At 40.4% G+C, this 23,367-nt stretch overlaps 1 protein-coding gene across 3 annotated transcripts in view; it reads left to right on the forward strand.

Annotated features, from left to right (window-relative positions):
* The first annotated feature begins 1,126 nt into the window (after window positions 1-1,126).
* PCDH7 (protocadherin 7) overlaps window positions 1,127-23,367 on the forward strand; it is a 430,156-nt gene continuing 407,915 nt past the window's right edge. Inside the window, exons 1-2 of one of the 3 annotated variants that reach the window (XM_010380191.2) lie at window positions 1,127-5,355; window positions 11,442-13,608. In XM_010380191.2, the coding sequence (XP_010378493.2) occupies window positions 2,182-5,355; window positions 11,442-11,477 (3,210 nt within the window). In that variant the 5' untranslated portion in view covers window positions 1,127-2,181 and the 3' untranslated portion in view covers window positions 11,478-13,608. Of the gene's footprint in view, window positions 5,356-11,441; window positions 13,609-23,367 lie in introns of those variants that run through there. The other 2 variants (XM_010380189.2, XM_010380190.2) reach the window with 2 other exon arrangements.

Here is a 23,367-nt window from a genome sequence, read left to right on the forward strand (position 1 = left end):
ACCCCGATAACCCTGTCCTAACCAAGATGCTAAATCGCGAACCGGAGACACTTTCCGGGTGGAGGGGGTGGGGGAAGGACGTCGTCTGAGAGAGAGGGAGAAGGAGAAATCTATCCTGACACCAGCTCGAAAATCTCTCACGCGTGAACTGGGCATTAGTTAAGGGAGGAGGAAATTTACCAGCCCGAGGGAGGGAAAACAAGTCCCCCAGAGAAGAAGACGGCGGTACTCGCTGGGGGGCATTGAGCTTTGGCTTAAAGAGGACTGGCTGGGATTGGGCACACTTTGAGCGGCCCCTGGAGCTGAGGCTGGGCTTTCCCGAGCGCGGAGGCTGGCTGACGCTCCCTCCCGCCTCCTTACCCCGGGCCCTCCTCCCTCCCTCTCTCCCAGTGTGTAGTTTCGGCGGCTGGGCAGCTACTGCCGCCGCCGCTGCAGCAGCAGCGTCAGGGACAAGCCTGATCCGTGAGCGAGCGAGCTCCCAGCAGCAACCACCACTTTGGGCAACTTGCGGGTTTCCTGCTCGCGGGTAGCGAACGGGAGCTTCCTACTAGCGGTTCAGTGTCTCCGAGCCGCTGCAGCCGGAGGGGCGGCGGGAGCGCCCGCACCAGACTCTCCCAGACGCGAAAGGGGCGAGACAACTGCGGAATTCACCAACCGTGCCAGGGCACTTCCGAGGCCACAAACGACTGGCACTTTTTCTCCCCTTGGCAAACTGGATTTTTTTTTTTTTTTTTAAAGCTACTTGGCAGCTGTCTCCGACTCCACCTCCCCTTCCACCCCCGCCCCAAAGCCTTTGGCTTTTCTTCGGAAATCCAGACAGAATTGGGCATCTTTGTTAATTGCCGTTGGGGACGCCCAGCCGTGCGCTTTCGCCGGCTAACGTCGCCTGTGCTCCGAGCCTGGTTTGCTCACCTTTGAACTGCAAAGGGATCAAGTTCAGCTCGAGTTCCCTGCATTGGGACTAAGAAGAAGGAGAGAGAGCGTGCAAGGGAGCGAGTGGGAGAGGGGGACAGGGGAAAGGAGAGGAGGGAGGAGAGAGAGGAGGGAGGAGAGAGAAAGGGAGGGAGGGAGGGGAGGGATCGAGAGAGAGCGGGGAGAGAGAGAGAGAGGCTGCAATCTCCTCCCTGAATCGCGCACAGCGCTGCAGATCCCACTGCTCCGACATGCGGGCCGAATGCAGGTGAGAAAAGGCACGGACTCTGCGGCTGCGAACCCAAACTTGGGCACCGCACGGTGCGCACGGCTCAGCCTTCGCCCCCGCGGGCGAAAGGCTGCTGCGGTTTCAGGCGGCGGCTTCGTGACTAATGACCTTGCGCACAGTTGTTAAGAAAAAAGAGAAACCCGCGCTCTCCGGGGTGAAAAGGGACTGACTCTCTGGGCGTCTCTGAAGATGGCTCGGGCTTCTCTTTGGCGCGCCGGGGGGACCCGGACGCGGACCGCGCTGTGACGCGAGTAGTCTCCACTGCACCGTGCCCGAAGCGACGTGCCGGGGGATTTTTCATTCTCTATCTCTTGACTGGCTCCCCTGCTGCCTGAGCAGAGTCAGAGTTGAGACTGGCTTGTTGCTGGCCCCAGCGCCTGGTGCAGGAAGCGACTCACGTTTGCCTGGGCGGCCGGAGTCGGAGCAGAGCCTGGGTTTGGAGTGAGTGCCTGGAACGTGAATTGGACTCAACTCGAGTAGCAGCAAAGACCGGCGGGCTGGCAGGCGGGGGAGGCTGCAGGCTCGTTCCCCACCTCTTCCCAGCCCCACTGCCCGTCTGCCGGAGCGGTTCTGGCCCCTTCCGACAGAGCAGGGACGAGAGCCGGGGATTCGCCGCCCGCTGCGGGGATGACTCTGGGTGGGGGGGCGCCGAACCCGCGGCGCGCAGTGTCCCGTGAACTGTGAGTACTGCGACTGAACGGCGGCCGGCGGGCGGGCGATTAGCACCCATTGCATGAATTATGAAACAATAACTTTCGGAAGAAGCAGGAGGAAAAAAAAAAGCATCTATCTCTACCCTCCCACCCCCATTCCCGGCCGACTCTCCACGCCGCTTTTGCCCCCTCCCTCCCCTCTCTCTCGCTCCTTCCTTTCCGGGAGAGGGGAGAGGACTGGGAGGAGGGCAGGCGGCCGGCCCCGCAGGAGGGGGGCGCCGAGGGGGCTGTGGTTAGAAGGAGCAGTAGCAGCAGCAGCAGGAGAAGATGCTGAGGATGCGGACCGCGGGATGGGCGCGCGGCTGGTGCTTGGGCTGTTGCCTCCTCCTGCCGCTCTCGCTCAGCCTGGCGGCCGCCAAGCAGCTCCTCCGGTACCGGCTGGCCGAGGAGGGCCCCGCCGACGTCCGCATCGGCAACGTGGCTTCAGACCTGGGCATCGTGACCGGATCGGGTGAGGTGACTTTCAGCCTGGAGTCCGGCTCCGAGTACCTGAAGATCGACAACCTCACGGGCGAGCTGAGCACGAGCGAGCGGCGAATCGACCGCGAGAAGCTGCCCCAGTGTCAGATGATCTTCGACGAGAACGAGTGCTTCCTGGACTTCGAGGTGTCGGTGATCGGGCCCTCGCAGAGCTGGGTGGACCTGTTTGAGGGTCGGGTCATCGTGCTCGACATCAACGACAACACGCCCACCTTCCCGTCGCCCGTGCTCACGCTCACGGTGGAGGAGAACCGGCCGGTGGGCACACTCTACCTGCTGCCCACCGCCACTGACCGCGACTTCGGCCGCAACGGCATCGAGCGCTACGAGCTGCTCCAGGAGCCGGGAGGCGGCGGCAGCGGCGGCGAGAACCGGCGCGCCGGGGCGGCCGACAGCGCCCCCTATCCCGGGGGCGGCGGGAACGGCGCGAGCGGCGGCGGCTCGGGAGGCTCCAAGCGGCGGCTGGACACACCAGAGGGCGGCGGCGGCACCAACCCCGGCGGCCGCAGCAGCGTGTTCGAGCTGCAGGTGGCAGACACCCCGGATGGAGAGAAGCAGCCGCAGCTGATCGTGAAGGGGGCGCTGGACCGCGAGCAGCGCGACTCCTACGAGCTGACCCTGCGGGTGCGCGACGGCGGCGACCCGCCTCGCTCCTCGCAGGCCATCCTACGGGTCCTCATCACCGACGTGAACGACAACAGCCCCCGCTTCGAGAAGAGCGTGTACGAGGCCGACTTGGCTGAGAACAGCGCCCCAGGGACCCCCATCCTGCAACTGCGCGCAGCTGACTTGGACGTGGGGGTCAATGGGCAGATCGAGTACGTGTTCGGGGCGGCCACTGAGTCGGTGAGGCGACTGCTGCGCCTTGACGAGACGTCCGGCTGGCTCAGCGTCCTGCACCGGATCGACCGCGAGGAGGTGAACCAGCTGCGCTTCACGGTCATGGCCCGCGACCGTGGGCAGCCCCCCAAGACCGACAAGGCCACCGTAGTCCTTAACATCAAAGACGAGAATGACAATGTGCCATCCATTGAAATCCGCAAGATTGGGCGCATCCCCCTCAAGGACGGGGTGGCCAATGTGGCCGAGGACGTTCTGGTCGACACCCCCATCGCTCTGGTGCAGGTGTCCGACCGAGACCAAGGCGAGAACGGGGTGGTCACCTGTACCGTGGTGGGCGACGTGCCCTTCCAGCTCAAGCCAGCCAGCGACACCGAGGGCGACCAGAACAAGAAAAAGTACTTTTTGCACACCTCGACCCCTCTGGACTATGAGACCACCCGGGAGTTCAACGTGGTCATCGTGGCGGTGGACTCAGGCAGCCCCAGCCTCTCGAGCAACAACTCCCTGATTGTGAAGGTGGGAGACACGAACGATAACCCGCCTGTGTTCGGCCAGTCGGTGGTGGAGGTTTACTTCCCTGAGAACAACATCCCGGGCGAGAGAGTGGCCACAGTGCTGGCGACAGACGCAGACAGCGGAAAGAACGCTGAGATCGCCTACTCCCTGGACTCCTCTGTGATGGGGATCTTTGCCATCGATCCCGATTCTGGGGACATCCTGGTCAATACGGTGCTGGACCGCGAGCAGACTGACAGGTATGAGTTTAAAGTTAACGCCAAAGACAAAGGCATACCCGTGCTGCAGGGCAGCACTACGGTGATTGTGCAGGTGGCTGATAAGAATGACAATGACCCTAAGTTTATGCAGGACGTCTTCACCTTTTATGTGAAAGAAAACTTGCAGCCCAACAGCCCTGTGGGGATGGTCACCGTGATGGATGCTGACAAGGGGCGGAATGCAGAGATGAGTCTGTACATAGAGGAGAACAATAACATTTTTTCTATTGAAAATGACACGGGGACCATTTACTCCACAATGTCTTTTGACCGGGAACATCAGACCACATACACTTTCAGAGTCAAGGCTGTGGATGGGGGAGATCCTCCCAGATCTGCCACAGCTACAGTCTCGCTTTTTGTGATGGATGAAAATGACAATGCTCCCACAGTTACCCTTCCCAAAAACATTTCCTACACTTTACTGCCACCTTCGAGTAATGTCAGGACAGTAGTAGCTACAGTGTTGGCAACAGACAGTGACGATGGCATCAATGCAGACCTGAACTACAGCATTGTGGGAGGGAATCCCTTCAAGCTGTTTGAAATTGATCCCACTAGTGGTGTGGTTTCCTTAGTGGGAAAACTCACCCAAAAGCATTATGGCTTGCACAGGTTGGTGGTGCAAGTGAATGACAGTGGGCAGCCTTCCCAGTCCACCACGACTCTGGTGCATGTGTTTGTCAATGAAAGTGTTTCTAATGCAACTGTGATTGACTCCCAGATAGCTAGAAGTTTGCACACCCCACTCACCCAGGATATAGCTGGCGACCCAAGCTATGAAATTAGCAAACAGAGACTCAGTATTGTCATTGGCGTGGTTGCTGGCATTATGACGGTGATTCTAATCATCTTAATTGTAGTGATGGCAAGGTACTGCAGGTCCAAAACTAAAAATGGCTATGAAGCTGGCAAAAAAGATCACGAAGACTTTTTTACACCCCAACAGCATGACAAATCTAAAAAGCCTAAAAAGGACAAGAAAAACAAAAAATCTAAGCAGCCTCTTTACAGCAGCATTGTCACTGTAGAGGCTTCTAAACCAAATGGACAGAGGTATGATAGTGTCAATGAGAAGCTGTCAGATAGCCCAAGCATGGGGCGATACAGATCCGTTAATGGTGGGCCTGGCAGTCCTGACCTGGCAAGGCATTACAAATCTAGTTCCCCATTGCCTACAGTTCAGCTTCATCCCCAGTCACCAACTGCAGGAAAAAAGCACCAGGCCGTACAAGATCTACCACCAGCCAACACATTTGTGGGAGCAGGAGACAACATTTCAATTGGATCAGATCACTGCTCTGAGTACAGCTGTCAAACCAATAACAAGTACAGCAAACAGGTAAGATGTATCCCAAATATATTTAAACATCCCTGGGAGGGTTAATAACTCTGAGACAGATTATCTTCTGTAAGGTTTTGTCTTCTCGTTTTTAAAGTTATTAAAATTTTAACAGTAGGAATTTAATGTTAATTTTTGCAGCATTAATTTAGCAAAGGCCATCTGCAAGAGGTGTACCACTGTATTTTGCAAGTTAGAATTAAGATTCACTGAACTACTGAAGGAAGTATTCAGAGTAGGCAGTGTTTTGTAGTTCTCTTTGCACTTGACATCCCTAATTCATACTACATTTTATGTTTCCAGAATAAATATGTATGTATTACTTAGATAGTTAGTTTTCACCTGAAATTATTTTTCTTTTGTGGCAACTAAGTGGATAATTGCATCCAGAGAAAAAGTTTCTAAAGTTACTACTGGTGTCTATGCAAATTGGATACCATAAAAGTTTTAGCTATGTTATTTACAATGTAGGATTTTACAGATAAATAGATGCTGAATCATGCAGACGTAGTACTAAGTCTGAGATATTGAAATACTGACTACTTTGATGAAAATGCTGGTTTAAAAATATTTACTGATATGCAAATATCATGCAAAACACCACTTTCAATCTTTTATATCTATAATAATCGATACCTATAACAATTAGTATTCGATAATGATATGCAGTCACCATTTGCATACTTCCTGTTTGGTATTAAAAGTTTGCAAACAAAAATACATTGCATGAGCCATTTATTATTTAAGCCAAGTAATGAAAGTATTCATGATTGATGTACTGTCTGCAAGACTATTTTGGCATGCATTGTGATATACTGAGAATGTAAAGATTATGTGGAATATTTGACATAATTGTTTCTCAGTGAAATGTAGAAACAGTAAAAAATACATATATTCTGAGGTGGAACTTAAGCAAAACTGAAATTTATTTTTGAAAATTTTCCTTGTGTGATATACAATCCTCAGAAAGTTTACTTTGTATACCCACCAAAGTTTGCCACACATAAATAAGATCTTTTGGAAAGGGCTGTGTCTCATGGTACAGCAACCTCAGCTAATAAAACATTACATATTTCTTACTGTCAGAACCCATCTCAAGAAACACAGTTATGACTGTCAATCTAATTTCTATTAAATATGCTTTGCATGTGGAATGTGGAATCTGAGAAGAACTGAGGCAAAGGAAAAAGTTATTTTATAGCCTCATTGAAGATGTTATAGAAAGAGATATTAATTCTTTATTGCTTTCATGACTGCTGAAATTAGTTTTTTAAATAAATATTTTCTATGTATAGTACTTTACTGTAGCTATTCAGATAAGGAGGAACAGTCTGAATATGCTTTTATATCTAATAACAAATGCAATCCAAGAAAACACCAGTTTGAACTACATTTGCATTAAATGGCTTTTGAAAATATGTCCTTTGGTGTATATGAATTTGAATTATTTATTTATTTTAAACCAACATTTAACATAGTGGAGTGTTTATATCTGTTGTATTATTGTGTTACATGGAGTTAGAAGCTGATTTTTGTATTGTTTTGGTGCTTTTATCAGTTTTGTAAACAAGGAAGATTCTAGCTAAAATGGTAGCACTTTTTACAGATTACTTATAAACACCCCAAAATAAATGGAGATTTGTAGACATTTCTCTAGAAAATAGTAACACGTAATGCAAAAGAGTGTGAAGAGCTCTGTCTGCAGAATATTTACATCTCGGTTCTTATCCTAATGGTACTTCTGTCCTGTGGCTGGATAGCATTTGCATTCTAAATTGTGTAATCTTATGCTTTTGAGCGGACATATAAAGTGACACTTTTACCGATATTTTATGCAAACAGTTCATATGTTCTGTGCTGTCACTTAAGCTTCATTTGGCTCATCAGATGAGGTTAGCTCTATGTTCTTGAATATTTAAAACAGCTAATATCAAGACTGTTGGCATCCTATTTGAAAGGCAAAGTGATATGCTTATAAATAAACTAATATATGGTGTTAGCCTCTTAACTGAGTAAAGCAGTCCATATTCCAAAAGAGAAAACCCTCAAAGCAATTGGAATGAATCACACAGTTTGCCAAAAGTGACTTTGGAAAACTTTTCTGTCATTAGGTATTCAAAAGAAGTATACACTTTTAATCACAAGTAAATAGCTGACCTAAAATGAAATAAAGGCAAATGAAACACATTCCCCTTAATGTAATTAGTAATAGTAATGGATATGCTTCATCTTCTCAATATTACTGTCAGGGGACAAGGGATCCATTTACAAAGTTACATTCCATTTTGACATCTGACATAAATAGAATGCTTTTTGTTCTGCTTTTTGTTTGTGCCATAAGTAGATAATTTCCTATTTTTATTTTTAAAATATATGCACTTTAATTTTTATGGAACTGCCAAAATATATTTTCTTTGATTAAACCTGATTTAATAAAAGAAAAAAAAAAGAATACAGGTTTTCGCGGTAATTTCCTTCTTTTGATAAATGGATTTATCTAAGGTAAAATTAGACCATTGTATTCTTTCAATTCCATACAGCAAGGTCTAATTTAAAAATTGAGATTTCATTTTACATAAAGCCTTCATTTTATTTATAGTTTTCCTGAATTGCCTTATTGCAGTTCTTTATTTGTGAAAAAATTCAAGTGATGTTTCTTAAGAATGTTATCTTTATGAAACTTAGACATTTTAAAGTGTTGTACCTAAGTCCTGTTGTTTTCATTAAAATAGGTTAAACAGCTTTGTAGAAATGGAAGTTTGAAAATGATACTCTCCCTTAACCTCTTACTTTTTGTTTTGTTTACATAGACTTGAGAGGCATTCAAATCAAGCTTCTGTAGTTGCTCTTTGGCAGACTCTAGGAGATGTGTGTGGTAGAGTTGCTGGAATTATTTCCAAAATTCACACTTTAGAAAAACTCACTGATGATGTAGCCCAAGTTTTCATAGTTCATACCTTTGCATTTCAAACAAAAGCCTTTGCTCTCAACTACATAATGTGTTTAGTTGAGCAAAATGTGGATCATTGACAGCATTACTGAGATTAAGTATCCACTTTTCTGTTTCATTCTTCCTTGGTAAAGCTAGTCTTGGTCGTTGTTAAACTTTTGTGAACTAGAAGTACAAATGTGCTTTTCATTCATAACATAAAGGCAAATGCATTCTATTTTTCTGTTTAAGTCTTAGGTATTTTACTATGTGCTAAGCATTTTTCAGTTTTTTTTTAAAATAATGTAATCCCCCCAAAGAGTAATAGTATGAAAAGTACAATTACTATTTTGCTTATTATTCTCGAATTCTATTGAGCTTATCCTTGATATGCTGTTATTTAGATAATGCACTTAAAAGTAAAAATTTTATTGTATTTAGTAAATGTAAAGTAAGGTAATTTATTTTTGGCAAGAACTTAGCTTGAATAAACATCCATTTTAAAATCCATTTGCAGCTGATCCTGAAATACAAATAATTTACATTAACTTCAGTGACAGTTTCACAGTTTGTCTTCATAATGTTCTTTTTAATGATCAAATTATGTTCAATATATTCATTGTATACTTAGTGAAAAAATATGGGAGAAGTTACCTTTTTAATTGCTTCAATTTTGGAAGCAAATGGTTGACTTGCTAAGCAATAAGAAAACTAAATATCAATTCATTTATGTTTGTGTGTGTGGGTGTGTGTGTATGTGTATATATATACATATGTATAGAGAGAGAGAAAGAGAGTATGTATATATATTCTTTAGTGGAAATGCATCTACATAGTGATGCCAACCATAGCTTCCAGTGCTTATTATGTAAGCATAATTTTTACAATGTGTTTCTCCTGTCTATAACCAAGGATATTTTCATAAGGCACAATGAATCTGCGTATGGTGAAATTTCTGTTACATTTGGCCTGATACCATAAGCAAAAGACTAATAGCTGATGGAAGTTAGGCTGTGTCTTTACTCATCTAGTAAAGCAACATTATCTGGATCTCTGGATGTCTATGAAATAAGGAAAATGTCATCCATTGATTTGATCAGCAATGAATTTGCCAATTTATATGGAAGTCCTCATGATTATTTGAACCTTATCCAAAACTTATCCTAAACCAATTAATGACTTAGCTATAAGAACACAAAATCAGTTTAAATACTTTAATAAATCATCTAGTACAATAAATAGAGCAAAATCATTTTTTCTTATCTATCTTTGAGTAATTACATATCTCATATGTGGAAAAGCATGAACAAGGTTTATATCACAAACTGTACACACAGAGACATATACACACATATTCGTGCATACCATTTATAGCTGTATTAGTCTTATTTAGTCATGATGTTTATAGATTAATATGTGAAAATATCTGAACTTAAACATACAGAATGTTGAAATGAAATATACTATAATCAACATTTTAATGACTGTACCTAAAATCACTAACATCATCACATTTTAGAATTACGAGGTGTTAAACAGTCCCCTCATTTTAATAGAAGAGGAGACTGAGGCCCAGCATGAAACAGTGACTTGATTGGGATTACAATATTATCGGGGATATAATGTGGACTAGAGTCCAAGTTATGGAATGTAGTGGCCAGGATTCTTATTTATCTGATCATATCACCTTTGGGGGGGGGGGGAAACTGAATTTCTGTAACTTTCTCTGTATTTCAATTGCAGTAGAAATCTGTTGAAATTTACTTACTTATTTATGACTATATATTTGGCTATGAAGATTGACATCTTTACAATAGACTATAATTCTGCTTTAGGCTCCAGTTCTTCTGTGTAAAATTATCTAGGACAATATAATTCAAAATGTACAGAATTTTAAAAGAAGTTAATAATTCTTTTCCCTCATGTAAGATTGTAATTGATAACATAGAGTAAAACATCTTAACATGGTTAAGAACGTATATTCTGTTGACAGAATTTTTAATATTAGCACAACAGTGATAACAGACATAAGTTCCTTCCTAGCATTTAGTATATTTCAATAAAAATTCACTTAAATAGAAAAGAATTAAATCATTCCACACATTATGTATGAAACATTTTATGCATTCTAACTGTGATAATCTTTTACCTTTTCCATCAATATTGATAATTACTTTTGGCTTCTGGGCTTGTTCGCATTTTATCAACTTTGTACATACATTTTCTTTTAGTAGCATCTTTAACACACAGTCATGCACGAATGTTTTCCCTTAATTTGTTTTCTAGCAAGTTTTTAGAAGAATTCAGTTGGATTGCTTCCTTGGTAGGCAGTTAGCCAATCTAGTGTACTAGATTCTAAATTTGCACAGTGACAAAATATAAATTATTGAATCTATTAATTTTAAACATAAAATCTGAACTATTTTTAAAACTAAATATCGTGTGACAAAGACATTACTTCATCATAGCAATCTACTCCATTAGACATTTTAACCTCTTTTCTTTCCTGGGAGGGTGTGGTGGTGGAGGTTATATAGGAGATTTAGTATAATATAACGAATTTTGTTTAAAATAGTTGTGTATAAGGAGTATATAATCGATTTCTAGACTATGGCAAGGTTTCCCATTCATTTATTTACTATGACTCTAAAGAAATAGTAAGAGCTGTTCCCATACATCTAGAGTAAGCTTTGCTTTTCTTATTTTTAAAAAAATCCTTAGAATCTTTTCTAAAGCAGTGACTCTTTTGCGGTACATTGCACAGTGCTTTATTTAGCATTAGTGTTGTGGGAAAAATCACATTCTAAGAAGAATTTAGCTGAAACCACTAAAACTAATCTTAATTATCACTTCTGGTGAATTAATGTTTTAAAGGCGGAATAAAGGTTTATTTTCAGGAACGTAGTGATGTTTGTATTGAACTCTAATGCTGTGTACAAACAAAAAGCTATTAAAACTCCCAAATAGGATTCCTCTGACAAGTTAACTTCCCCCACCCCCAATCATATTTATTATTTACAAACACAAAATTGGCATTAAAGTTTTTCTCTGCTCCTAAATCTCTACTATAGCTTTCCAATTGGGCATAAGACATTGGGGAAAATTTCTTTATCGATTTTTTTTTTACCTGCATAAATCTTTATTTTCCTTCTTTCAGATGCGTCTACATCCATACATTACTGTGTTTGGCTGAATTCCACTCTAATATGATGCTCCATTATACACCATACTGTGATGACCTTTCTACTCCGAAACCTGCTGGAGCCTGCCCTTGGCCGTGGGGTGTCAGCCAATCACTGCTTGTTCCACTTGTTGTACATTTTATGTTTGAGTCTTTTTCTTTCTCATATGCGGAAAAATAGTATGAAAATAAAATAAATGTATGAAATAGTATTAATGCAGGAATGTGCTACTAATGGATGTCTGAGTCACCAGGAATTCCATTCTTAAAGAGGCGGTTAGTACCTATTGGACTTAATAGTGACATCTTAAAAAAATCCAAAAACATTGCAACAATAAGTTTGAGACTTTGTGTGAACAAAGGGAAATTCACTGTCTTATGCCTTTGTCTTTAATACATTAAATACTGATTTTGAATAAAAATCTAAATTGATCAATATTTTTATGTGCCATGTCATCACAGGCCAGTCAGATAGTTCTGTTAGGGTGAAGGATAATACCTTTTGCTCATTCTGTGCATGTATTTTTAAATGCTGTTTTGTGTGTTTGTGTGTATCCATATATATATATATATATATATATGTGCTAGAACTTTGAGCAATATTTATAAAATATTATCTGTAAAGCAAGTTTGAGAAACTAAATTTTTATATTTATAATGGGCACGGATTGACTTTTTTCTTAATTTTGAAATAGACCAAAATATTTATATCATTTTTGAATTTATTTTTTAATTCCTTAAGAAAATTTAGAACTTTTCCATTTGATTTGCTAAAGTCACTGTAGTCACATTCGGAAGGAATATGTGGCTTTCTCTTCTTTATGGACTATATTCATCAGAAGTCCATATTTATTAAACATCCTGTTTGATGTCAGATAACATAAACTCAAGCAGCTTCAAAGAGTTCAATATGTTGCATATTGTTGAGAGAGTAAGTGACTGAATTTTAGTTGTATAAGCAATATTATAGGTAGGTCAGGGAGTCTTCTGCATGACCTCTCTATCTCTTTATGTTTACATGTTTATGTCTTTATTTGTTATGTCGTATGTGTTTATGAGCCTAGAAAATAAGTGTTCCATATGTAACATTTAATAATTTTATAATACATAGTATGCTGACTCTCCTATTAGAATTTTCCATACATTTTGGAAGTAAGAATGCCAGATTCTCAAGATCTTTTGGTGAATCACTCTCAATATAAGAGCTGTTTAATACAAATAAATAAATATATATTGGAAGGACATTGGAAGTGATAGGAAATGCACTATAACCCCTGTGAATCTCTAATGTATACCTGAGGATTTTTATTTCATAAGTTGTGTATTTAATCTCGCAAAAGGGGAATTTTCAGAAACATCATTGAAAATACAGTAAGATTTCTGTATAAAACTTAATTATCCTTAACCTCCCATTTTGTTTTGGATACAAGGACTAGTGTGAAAGGAACCTGTAGCAATGTCTGCTTCTTGAAAATGCTTGTTTTCCTCATTCCAAGTAGTAAACGTCACTAGACATACTTCAAATGTAAATCCTGTAACAAGTCACATCAACTGCAAAACAAATTACAGAAAAAACAAAGTCTAGAATTTTGGGTTAATTTAATGTGCAATCACATAGAAGTGACATTTATGAATACGTTCACAAAGAAGAACATTGTAGGTTAGCATTTTCTAGATAGGTTGCAACACACTCTTGAAGTATGAATCAATTTATTGAGTCTCTACCACAATTGGAAAAGTACAAAATAAAATAGAAAAATACAGAGTACATCACCCATAGTAACAGTAAATACTGTCTTGTGCAATTTTTGTTTCAGTTGTGTTTGTGTGGAGGTGTGTGTTTCTGTTCTTGGTTGTTACGTTAAAAATCTGTCTTACTGTGGAAGCAGTCGAAAATGTTTGAGAACCAGCACTCTAGACCGGGGTAGGAAATTATGGCTATTTACTGTTATGATTGGAAAAACATAGTAAATCAAAGCACGAAAACAAAACAAAACAAAATGCTAACACTCCCAAGGATTTTAGTGTACTATTAAGCTGAATCAGAATGATCAACAGCATGCTGATTACAGCAACATTTATCAGCAGCAGAAAGCTTTTGAGAAGTCTGTTATCATTCCTCTACTATTCTTGTGATTAAAAAAAAATCTTTGAACACATGCCATTGTTTTATTAAACAGATACAGACTCCCAGTCCCCCTTTCCAGTCCCTTAACACGCCCAGCGCCTCCCCAGTTACCCGTCACCCAGTTGTTGCTATCAAACTCAGGTCTCTAGGTCAGTAAGTCTCCTTTGTAATTACTGGAACGTACCATTTACGGAGGTGCCTGTGGACAGTGGACAGATGAAGACAGAGCAAACCACATATTATCCTATATATTTTAGCATGTGGATATTTTATTTTAAATTAGAAGGCAATAGTTAATTCTCCATTTCAAAATCTGAGAAGGAATATGAGATGCTAGAGACTGGTCTATTTTAGAGTAGTTCATCCTTTGGGTAACGTTTCCTTGATCTATCAGTACTGGTCCTGGTACTAAAAGAATAATAAGATAGAGTCTTTGGCCTCAGGGAATTAATGTATTATGAAGATGATAACAGGGCAGAAAAAGAATAGTTTATTTTATTTAGAAATTTTATTTTTTTAAGATACAAATGTCTCATTATGTTGCCCAGGTTGGATTCGAACCCCTGGCCTCAGGGGATCCTTCTGCCTCAGCCTCCGAGTAGCTGGGAGTACAGGTGTCCACCACGACAGTGGGCAGAAAAATAAGAGTTTATATTTGTATCATGCCTCTTATGTTTCAAAACATTGAATGCGTGTTTGCTTACTTGTACCTCAGAACAAGGTGTGAGGAAGACCACCAGTATTCTGAGGTGAGGATACTGAAATAATGAACAGCTTTTTCACGACTCTGATGGAACTAGCTAGCTTAATAACCTTATAATGTGTATGAAAAAATATTCGGTCATAATTCAAGAGTACCGAAAACATTTGAGGAAAGTTTTGAAATGTATGTTTCGGAATATAGAAGAATTCCTTAAAACAGGTCCAGTTTTTCAAACTTTTTGGGTCACAAACTGCACTTCATACTACAAAAACAAACAAACAAACAAACAAACAAACAAAAAAACACTTGCTGGTATAATTTGGGATCCAATTTTCGACTAGGCTTATAAACTACAGCCACATATGTGATTAAAAAACAAAACCCTCAAGAATTAGGCAAATCACTTTATAACTCTAACTTTATTTTTTAGGTTATCTTAAAAGAAAACCTACCAAAGTCTTTTGGGAGCAATTCCACAGTGGGAAACATCTCTCTGGGAATAATTTTCTATCTGCAACTTTGCAAAACACTTTTCTTTGATGTGCCTGATTTTTTTAATCCATTCGTTTTCTAGAAAATGTATTAATCTTCTGTATCTTTTTTTTTTTTTTTTTTTTTTTTGAGATGGAGTCTGGCTCCGTGGCTCAGGCTGGAGTGGAGCAGCACAGCTTCGGCTTAATTCAACTTCTGCCCCCCAGGTTCAAGTGATTCTCCTGCCTCAAACTCCCTACTAGCTGCCACCATGCCTGGCTAATTTTTTGTATTTTTAGTAGAAATGGGGTTTCACCGTGTTGGTCAGGCTGGTCTCAAACTCCTGACCTCAAGTGATCAACCCACCTCGGCATCCCAAAGTGCTGGGATTACAGGCGTGAGCCACCACGCCTGGCCATGATTTTCTATATCTTTAGTACACACCGCAAAGCTTTGGAGTGAAGATACGGCAACAACTAGAATAAGTTCCCTGTCTTCGTACATAGGACAATTAAGAAATAATATATATGAAGCAAGGCAGACATGAAGCTCAGAGGGACTGCCCTCAAGTTTTTTCTTGCCATCACAGTATTTCCAGTGTCCAGTAGAGTGCTGGGCTTAGAGGAGGCACTCATAAATGTTTGTTGAACAAATAAACAAAGGGCCTGGGCTTTGTTGCTAGGTAGCCTGCAGATCCATCCACATTGGATTGTTGGAATATAGTGTGGCTATTTTATATCAGGCGCTGGGAGCCTCATCGTTGCTGTTTTCTGCCCCAGCTGGGTGGGTGTCTCCAAGATGAAAGTCTACCTGCTGTGTTGGCCGGAGTCGCTGCCTTCCTTGTGTGATGTGTGACCCTTGTTTCGGTAGCACATGGGCAATTCTCTGATCTCCCCACTTCCCTTCTTCTCCTTGGTGGTGTAAGCACGGAAGCCTTAGACAAGCTAAACTAAAGCAAATGTTTGAGGCAAGTAAGAGACACACTGGTCGTGCAGTACACTTTGACATTTTGAAGGGGTACGAAGAACAACCACAAAAACATACAGATTTTTAGCATTTTTCTGAATATCATTATCTGGAGAAGATATAGATACACGTGCACACAAACACACGGACGAATCTCTGTTTTCGTCAGCTGATATGTTCCTGCAGATATTATTCAGTCTAATGTCAGGCAGTCTTTTTTTTTTTTTTTTTTTTTTTTTTGAGACGGAGTCTCGCTCTGTCGCCCAGGCTGGAGTGCAGTGGCGCAATCTCGGCTCACTGCAAGCTCCGCCTCCTGGGTTCCCGCCATTCTCCTGCCTCAGCCTCCCGAGTAGCTGGGACTACAGGCCCCCGCCACCTCGCCCAGCTAGTTTTTTGTATTTTTTAGTAGAGACGGGGTTTCACCGTGTTAGCCAGGATGGTCTAGATCTCCTGACCTCGTGATCTACCCGTCTGGGCCTCCCAAAGTGCTGGGATTACAGGCTTGAGCCACCGCGTCCAGCCAAGCAGTCATGTTTAAAGGTGAGGCGGGGCATATCTTGGTTTACTAAGCAAAGAGGAATATGCTGTATCTTGAGAGCAATGGGCAGTGATTTGAGAGCAGAGTGATGCCTTGCAACTGAAAGTCACTTCTAAGCAGCCCAGAATATTCGAAGGACTCCTCTTTTAAAGTGTAAACGACCATAAGTGATCTCTGAAGGAGTCTGGTTCAGCCTTTAGCTCGCTAGGGTGTAAGCTGCTCTAAGTGGATAACTAGATCAGTCACTCACAAAGATCAATAGTCCTTAAGAAACGGGAATTTTGATTGGGGCCTTGAGGAAAGATGGGTAACCTTGAGTAGCTTAGAAGACTGAGACTGTTAAGGTGTTTTGAATTCTAGTGAGGAGTTGGGGAGGTAGGGTGAGATTATATCAGAGAAGGATGTTCAAGCCTGACAAAAGCAAATGTTTGTGGCCTGGAATTTTGGACCCAGGGCCTTGGTGATGCGAGTAAACATCATGCGATATGATTGCAAGATTAATGTGAAGAAGTAGGAAACCTTCACTTCCTCCCATTTAGATCAAGTGGCTTGTTTGGGCTTGGTTTTTGTTTTCAGACGAGAATATCCAGTCTAACTGCTTTGTCTCCATTCATTTTCTGCTCATACTTACGGGAGAAAGAGGGGAATAAAGAAGAAAAAGGGGAAAAAGAAAGTAGAAAAACTGCATGGCACCATACCTGCCTCCTCTCTACTGTTGTATTAGACAAGTGTAGTAAAAATAGTTACCACTTTTTAACACATTATTGCCACGCCGTGGTTTCTTACCCTAACTTAACTGGAGGAAGCTGAAACTTAAAAAGGATAACAAAGGCCTGTTTTTCACTGTTGGAGGAAACTTGAAAAACTATAAATGACAAAAATTTGTGGAATATTTAGAGCAGACCAGATGTAAAGGGCTCTCCTACCCCATACTGGTTGGATGGACTAAGTATTTCAATAATTTGAGAGATAATATATTTCATTTATATTAATATGTAATAGATAATATATTTCATTTATAAAAATATGTAAAAAATATAAATATATTTCATTCAACAATAAAGATTAAATGGAATTTAAACTATTTTTAATAAAAAACTCATAATTCTCATAATGTGGTGTGGGGCTATGTTAACCAAGTGTAATAGACGTGTGATTTTTATCTGACATAAATGTCATTTTAAATGCAAGTTTTGCATGCCCCATTCTTAGAAATTCAGTTCTAGGAAGTCTGTTCTACAGCCTAGAAATCTGAGTTTTTAACACCAACCCCTCTTCTCCACTCTGATTGCAAAATGTAAGCTATGCTAGTGAAATTTGGAGTTAGAGCTTTTGAAATTCTTACCACCTTCTTACTGGTTTAGTCCTCAAAGGTCTCCGGAAACATAGAAAACTAAAGCTGGATGAGGGAATCTAAATCTGCCTTCTAGCCCCAGCTCAGTCACTGATTGTCTGGTGTGACCTTGTGAAGTCCCCTTCAAGTCTTGAAGTCTCTGGAAGCTCCTCTTCTGTCACTTTAGATTATAACTCCTGCTCTGATTACATGACAGAGTTTATGGGAGTCATATAAACCATTTGCAACTTTTTGAAGCGCGAAAGCAACTGAAGAGAATATTTCTAATTATCTATGAATTTCTCTAACCTCTTTTTCAGCTGAATTTACACTTTTGGGGGCATTTTCAATATATTATATTTAAAATATAGTCTGGTTGCAGTGGCTCCCACCTGTAATTTCAACACTTTGAGAGGCAAAGGTGAGAGGATCGCTTGAGCCCAGGAGGTTGAGGCTGCAGTGACCTGCGTTCACGCTGCTGCACTCCAGCCTGGGCAGCAGAGGGAGATCCTGTCTCAAAAAATATATATGTATATATATCTGTGTGTGTGTGTGTGTGTATGTGTTACACTTATCACTTGTTTGATCTTGTGATACTTTCTTATCCTAGTGACTATCTTCAAAGTTACACTAATTTCAGATCAAGGTGCATCAACTGAGTGTGGGCTTCCATATATACCAATAGGCACTGGGTATAGTGAGAATGGCTTTCAGTGCTATTGACATGTCCCTGGTAAAGATGGAGAGGTAAAGCTTTGTGTCATAAACTAGGTAGTATAGGAAACACTCACAATAATTTGATAATATTCTTTTTTACAGTTAAAAAAATTCCAGGTTAGTAGAGAGAGTCTGAGTCTACTCAGGATGTTATAACAAAAATACCCCAGACCGGGTGTTAAACAACGGAAGTTAATTTTCTCTTGGTTTTGGAGGTTAGAAGTCTCAAGTCAAGGTGCTGGCAAATTCAGTTTCTGATGAGGTCTTTCTTACTGGCTGTAGGTCTCTGCCTTTTCTTTGCATCCTCAGGTGACCCTTCCTCTGTGCCTGAGTGGAGAGAGAAAGCTCTGATGTCTCTTCCTCTTTATATAAGAACACTAATCCTGTCAGATTAGAGCCCTAACTTTATGACCCCATTTAATCTTAATTTTCTCCATAAAGGCCCTATCTCCAAGTGCAGTCACATTGGGGATTACAGGGCATAATGTAGTCCATAATGGAATCTATTTTTGTTCGGAGCAAAAACACGTTGGACTGGACCATTGTTTCTTCATGAGCTTGTCATTGTTACATACAACCTGTCCATTCCTGGGACAGTATACTTCCCATTTTAAAGGAAACTTGCCTTGCCTTGATGAGCTCCAAAAACCAACTTATCGATATGTTCTTAAACTGAAAAAAAAAAAAAAAAAAAAGGTACAATTGCTATTGCTTTTGTGAAAAATATATGAATTTATACTACATTTGCATGGGCATCAAATTTAAAATACATTGTTTAGCTTACTATATCTAACTTATTAGGCACATTACTGACTGTTGTCTGCAATGTTAAGCTTTCATGGAGATTTCTGACATTACATAACATCTCAGTTTTTAAAAATTCTGCTAACCAATAAGTGCATGAAGGTATATTAATTAATGCAAAATCAACATTTACATGAAACAGTCTAAAAACTATTTCACAAGTTTAACAGTTCTTTTTAATGGCAATGTTCATATTTAGTCTTAAAATTTTAGTGCACTTTCAGCATTAAAATGAAAAGCAATAGGAGTTAAGTGGAGAGGGAGTCAGTTGAAACAGAAACGTAGACTTAATAATTCCCTTATGAAGGCACAATCTCAGTGGATTTTCATGCACAGTAGCATAATTGGTCTGACATAGATCCAGTGGGTCTGATTTCTCATGGCATATGGAAACTGCCAGGCATGTAACTGAGGCTGATACCATGCTCTGAGTGACTCTTCACTATTATTATGTATGCATGCAATACACATTTTATCATGAGACCAATCCATGAACAAATTAAAAATTATGCTTTTGTTCCCTTTGTGCTTTACAATGTTTAAAATAAAATAAAAAATTCCCATGATAAAATTAATAATGAATAATCTAAAACTATATATATATATGTGTGTGTGTGTGTGTGTGTGTGTGTATCTGTGTCCAGTGTGCTGTAGGAGTGCCAAATTTGTGAGGGTAATATAGGATAAGCCCATCAAAGTCTGGAAGGGGAACTTCAGTCTTCTCTTCCTTTTGGTCAGCATTTTTAGGCAACAAAATATAACAGCGAGCAGACTTTTTCTAAGAAGTACCTTTCTAAGCTTCTAGAGCTAATTTTACATTTGACCCTCTACAATTAATATTAGAAACTTTAACAGTTCCCTTGTTCAGGGAAATGGCAGTAATGATGGTATAAACAAATATATATTTTTTAATTGCATCTAAATCTGTTTCAGTGTATTTCACTGTTGAACACAAGGATCAATTTCATATACAAAGATGGCATTTCTGTTGGATTTAGGAGCAATGCATGGTAATGTCTGGATTTTTCCAAAACGAATGCTTATACTGTTAGTTCAAGGGCATTACAATTTACTTTGTTACTAAAACTTGATGTTTTCTTTAATGTTTTACCTTCGATAGGGAATGTATGTATGTGAATACGTATTTATATATAGTGGACATATTCATATGCATACATACATATACATACATGAAACACACACAAAGAGGTAACGCGGTTGACATTTCAGAAAGAAAATAGTGAATCACTACTATATGCCAGTTATGCTTAAGGTCTATTCTAGGCACTGGAGAAAAAGTAATAAATGAAACAGGAAAAAGTTTCTTCCTTCATGGAATTTCGGTTTTAGTGTAATAATATGTAAATAGTATATAAATGATAATATATAAGTGCATGAATAGCTAAAACTTACATTGCACACTATATTTAAGGCACGGGTCAACATATTTTACATATATTAACTCATGAAATAGTGATAACGATAAAGTAACACCTGTAATTATCTTCATTTTGTAGCTGTCAAAGCAACGTGCAGCAGCGTTCACTAACTTGCTCATGGTCATACAATTTGTAAAATGATAGAACTGAGGTTTAGGTACGGACAGTTGGGCTGCAGAGGCCACTCTCTCCGCTACTGTGCATATATGAAGTAGAGGAAATACATCTATTTTACAGCAATCTAGTTCTGTGAGAATGGAATTGGATTCTCTTGCGTCTCTTCCCTTCAGTGATATTCCAACCTTGCTATTTTAGTATCTTGTACTATGTTCTTAAAATTAGGTCACTCAGTCCAATTTTTTAAAAAATAATTTCACCTTAAACCTTACCTTATGCAAAACAAAAGATGGGAAAATGCATATTAGACTAGTTCTATCCTGTGCTTTTGATAAACACTTCATAAAATATTTTTTCTTTTTCATTATTTTATTTCAATATTCTTCAATTCACTCATTATGTATATAGTTTGTCATTTATATCATTAGTGCAGGTAGGAAAAAATATGTTCATTATTTTTGTTGATTGCGAATTGATTCATGATAGGAAAATATCTTTTTTTTTCTTTCTTTCTTTTTTTTTTTCTTGAGATGGAGTCTCGCTCTGCCGCCAGGCTGCAATGCAGTGGCACAATCTTGGCTCACTGCAACCTCCTCCTCCTGGGTCAAGTGATTCTCCTGCCTCAGCCTCCCGAGCAGCTGGGGCTACAGGCGCCCTCCACCATGCCTGGCTAATTTTTTTTGTATTTTTAGTAGAGACGGGGTTTCATCGTGTTGGCCAGGATGGTCTCGATCTCTTGACCTCGTGATCCACCGGCCTCGGCCTCCCAAAGTGCTGGGATTACAGGTGTGAGCCATCACTCCTGGCCAGGAAAATTCCTTTTTATGGAGAATAACATTTTGACTAGGATTTTTCTTTAAGTACATTTTGTTTACTTTTTACAAAAAAAAAAAAATGTTTTTCTCATGAGCTTTTTTTTTAAGCTTTCACAATGTTTGAAAGAAAATAAAGTGAAAGTGAATTACTTATACAAGATTCTAGTTTTACCTAAATTAGGTGGTCATTATTAAATATTCAATTAAAATATGACCTATGTCATTTAGCATTTTTTTAAAAATATCTTTTTACTTCTATATTTAATACATTTATATACATTTTTATGATACATGCTTTTTTTCCTTTTTTCCTCAAAGAATATGAAACACATTTTTAATCAGCTAAAGTGTACATAAGCAGTACCAAAGCCCATCTGAAGTTGATTCTTTATGAAAACAATGGTGCAGTGATTTTTTTGCTGTGACATTGTATTCTTTTTTTTTTTTTTTTTTTTGAGACGGAGTCTCGCTCTGTCGCCCAGGCTGGAGTGCAGTGGCCGGATCTCAGCTCACTGCAAGCTCCGCCCCCCGGGTTTACGCCATTCTCCTGTCTCTGCCTCCCAAGTAGCTGGGACTACAGGCGCCCACCACCTCGCCCGGCTAGTTTTTGGTATTTTTTAGTAGAGACGGGGTTTCACCGTATTAGCCAGGATGGTCTCGATCTCCTGACCTCGTGATCCGCCCGTCTCAGCCTCCCAAAGTGCTGGGATTACAGGCTTGAGCCATCGCGCCCGGCTTGACATTGTATTCTTAATGTGTGGATGACACTTTTCACTGTAGAATTTTTTTTTAACTGAGATATCTGAAAATATAATCTTTGTAATATACCTTTGAGATCAGTTATATAATATGTTTTTAATACATATGATCTGAGTTGATATGAGTATCATTAGAATGGTTTAAAATTTTAGACTTCAAAACTAGTGAATTAACTACGTAAGGCTGCTTCCTCAGTCCACTTTTATAGAGTTTTGTTTATAGAGTTTTGTTTACTCAGCAGTAGATTTTCGTTTTTTAGATAGGGTGTCACTTGGACTCAGGTGATTCTCCCACTTCAGCCTTCCAAATAACTGGGACTACAAGTGTGTGCCACCATGTATGGCTAGTTTAAAAAAAAAAAAAAAATGGTGGAGACAGGGTTTTGCCACCTTGCCCAGGCTGGTCTGGAACTCCTGATGTTAAGCCATCTGCTCGCCTGGGCCTCCCATAGTGCTGGTATTACAGGCATGAGCCACTTCACCTGGCCACCAATAGATATTAAAATACTGCCACCATTACATTTATTTCCTATGAATGGAAATAAAGTATACTAAAATGGTAAGGAAGCCAGCCAATCCCCCGCAGGTCCCAATGCCCAACAGATTACCTCCTTATCATTCTTTTGAAAGTTTAACTCCCTGTTGGAAGCAACCAACTTAGAGGCAAATGACTGTGGAAGTTGAATAGTGTTTGTTATTTGCTAACTAATTGTGGGCACCACAAATATAATCTGCAATTACTATATGAGTAGAGTATAAGCCAATTAGGGGCTGGAACAATTTGGCTTGATTTGGAAAGCTGTTTCAAATTTAGTGTCTGAAAGTGGACAATTAATTTGGAATCTATAAACTTCAGTGAAAATATTGGTATGCTTTCAAGGAGAGTTCAAGAGAAGAAGAAAAGATTAAGGATGCAGCATGTTTTGCATGATCTCATTATAAGAACTTGATGAAATACATGATTTGCTCTGTGTCTATTATTATCATTCTTGCAAGATGTTTCCTGGATACACCAGGAACACACTTGTGAGTCTTTGTATTCACCCAGTCAAGTGGCAGTTGTTTTCAGTCCTTAGTAAAAAAATAGTGTCAACACTCACCTCACACAGTTAA

This window comes from Rhinopithecus roxellana, chromosome 2, assembly GCF_007565055.1.
Source record: "Rhinopithecus roxellana isolate Shanxi Qingling chromosome 2, ASM756505v1, whole genome shotgun sequence".
Lineage (NCBI taxonomy): Eukaryota > Metazoa > Chordata > Mammalia > Primates > Cercopithecidae > Rhinopithecus > Rhinopithecus roxellana.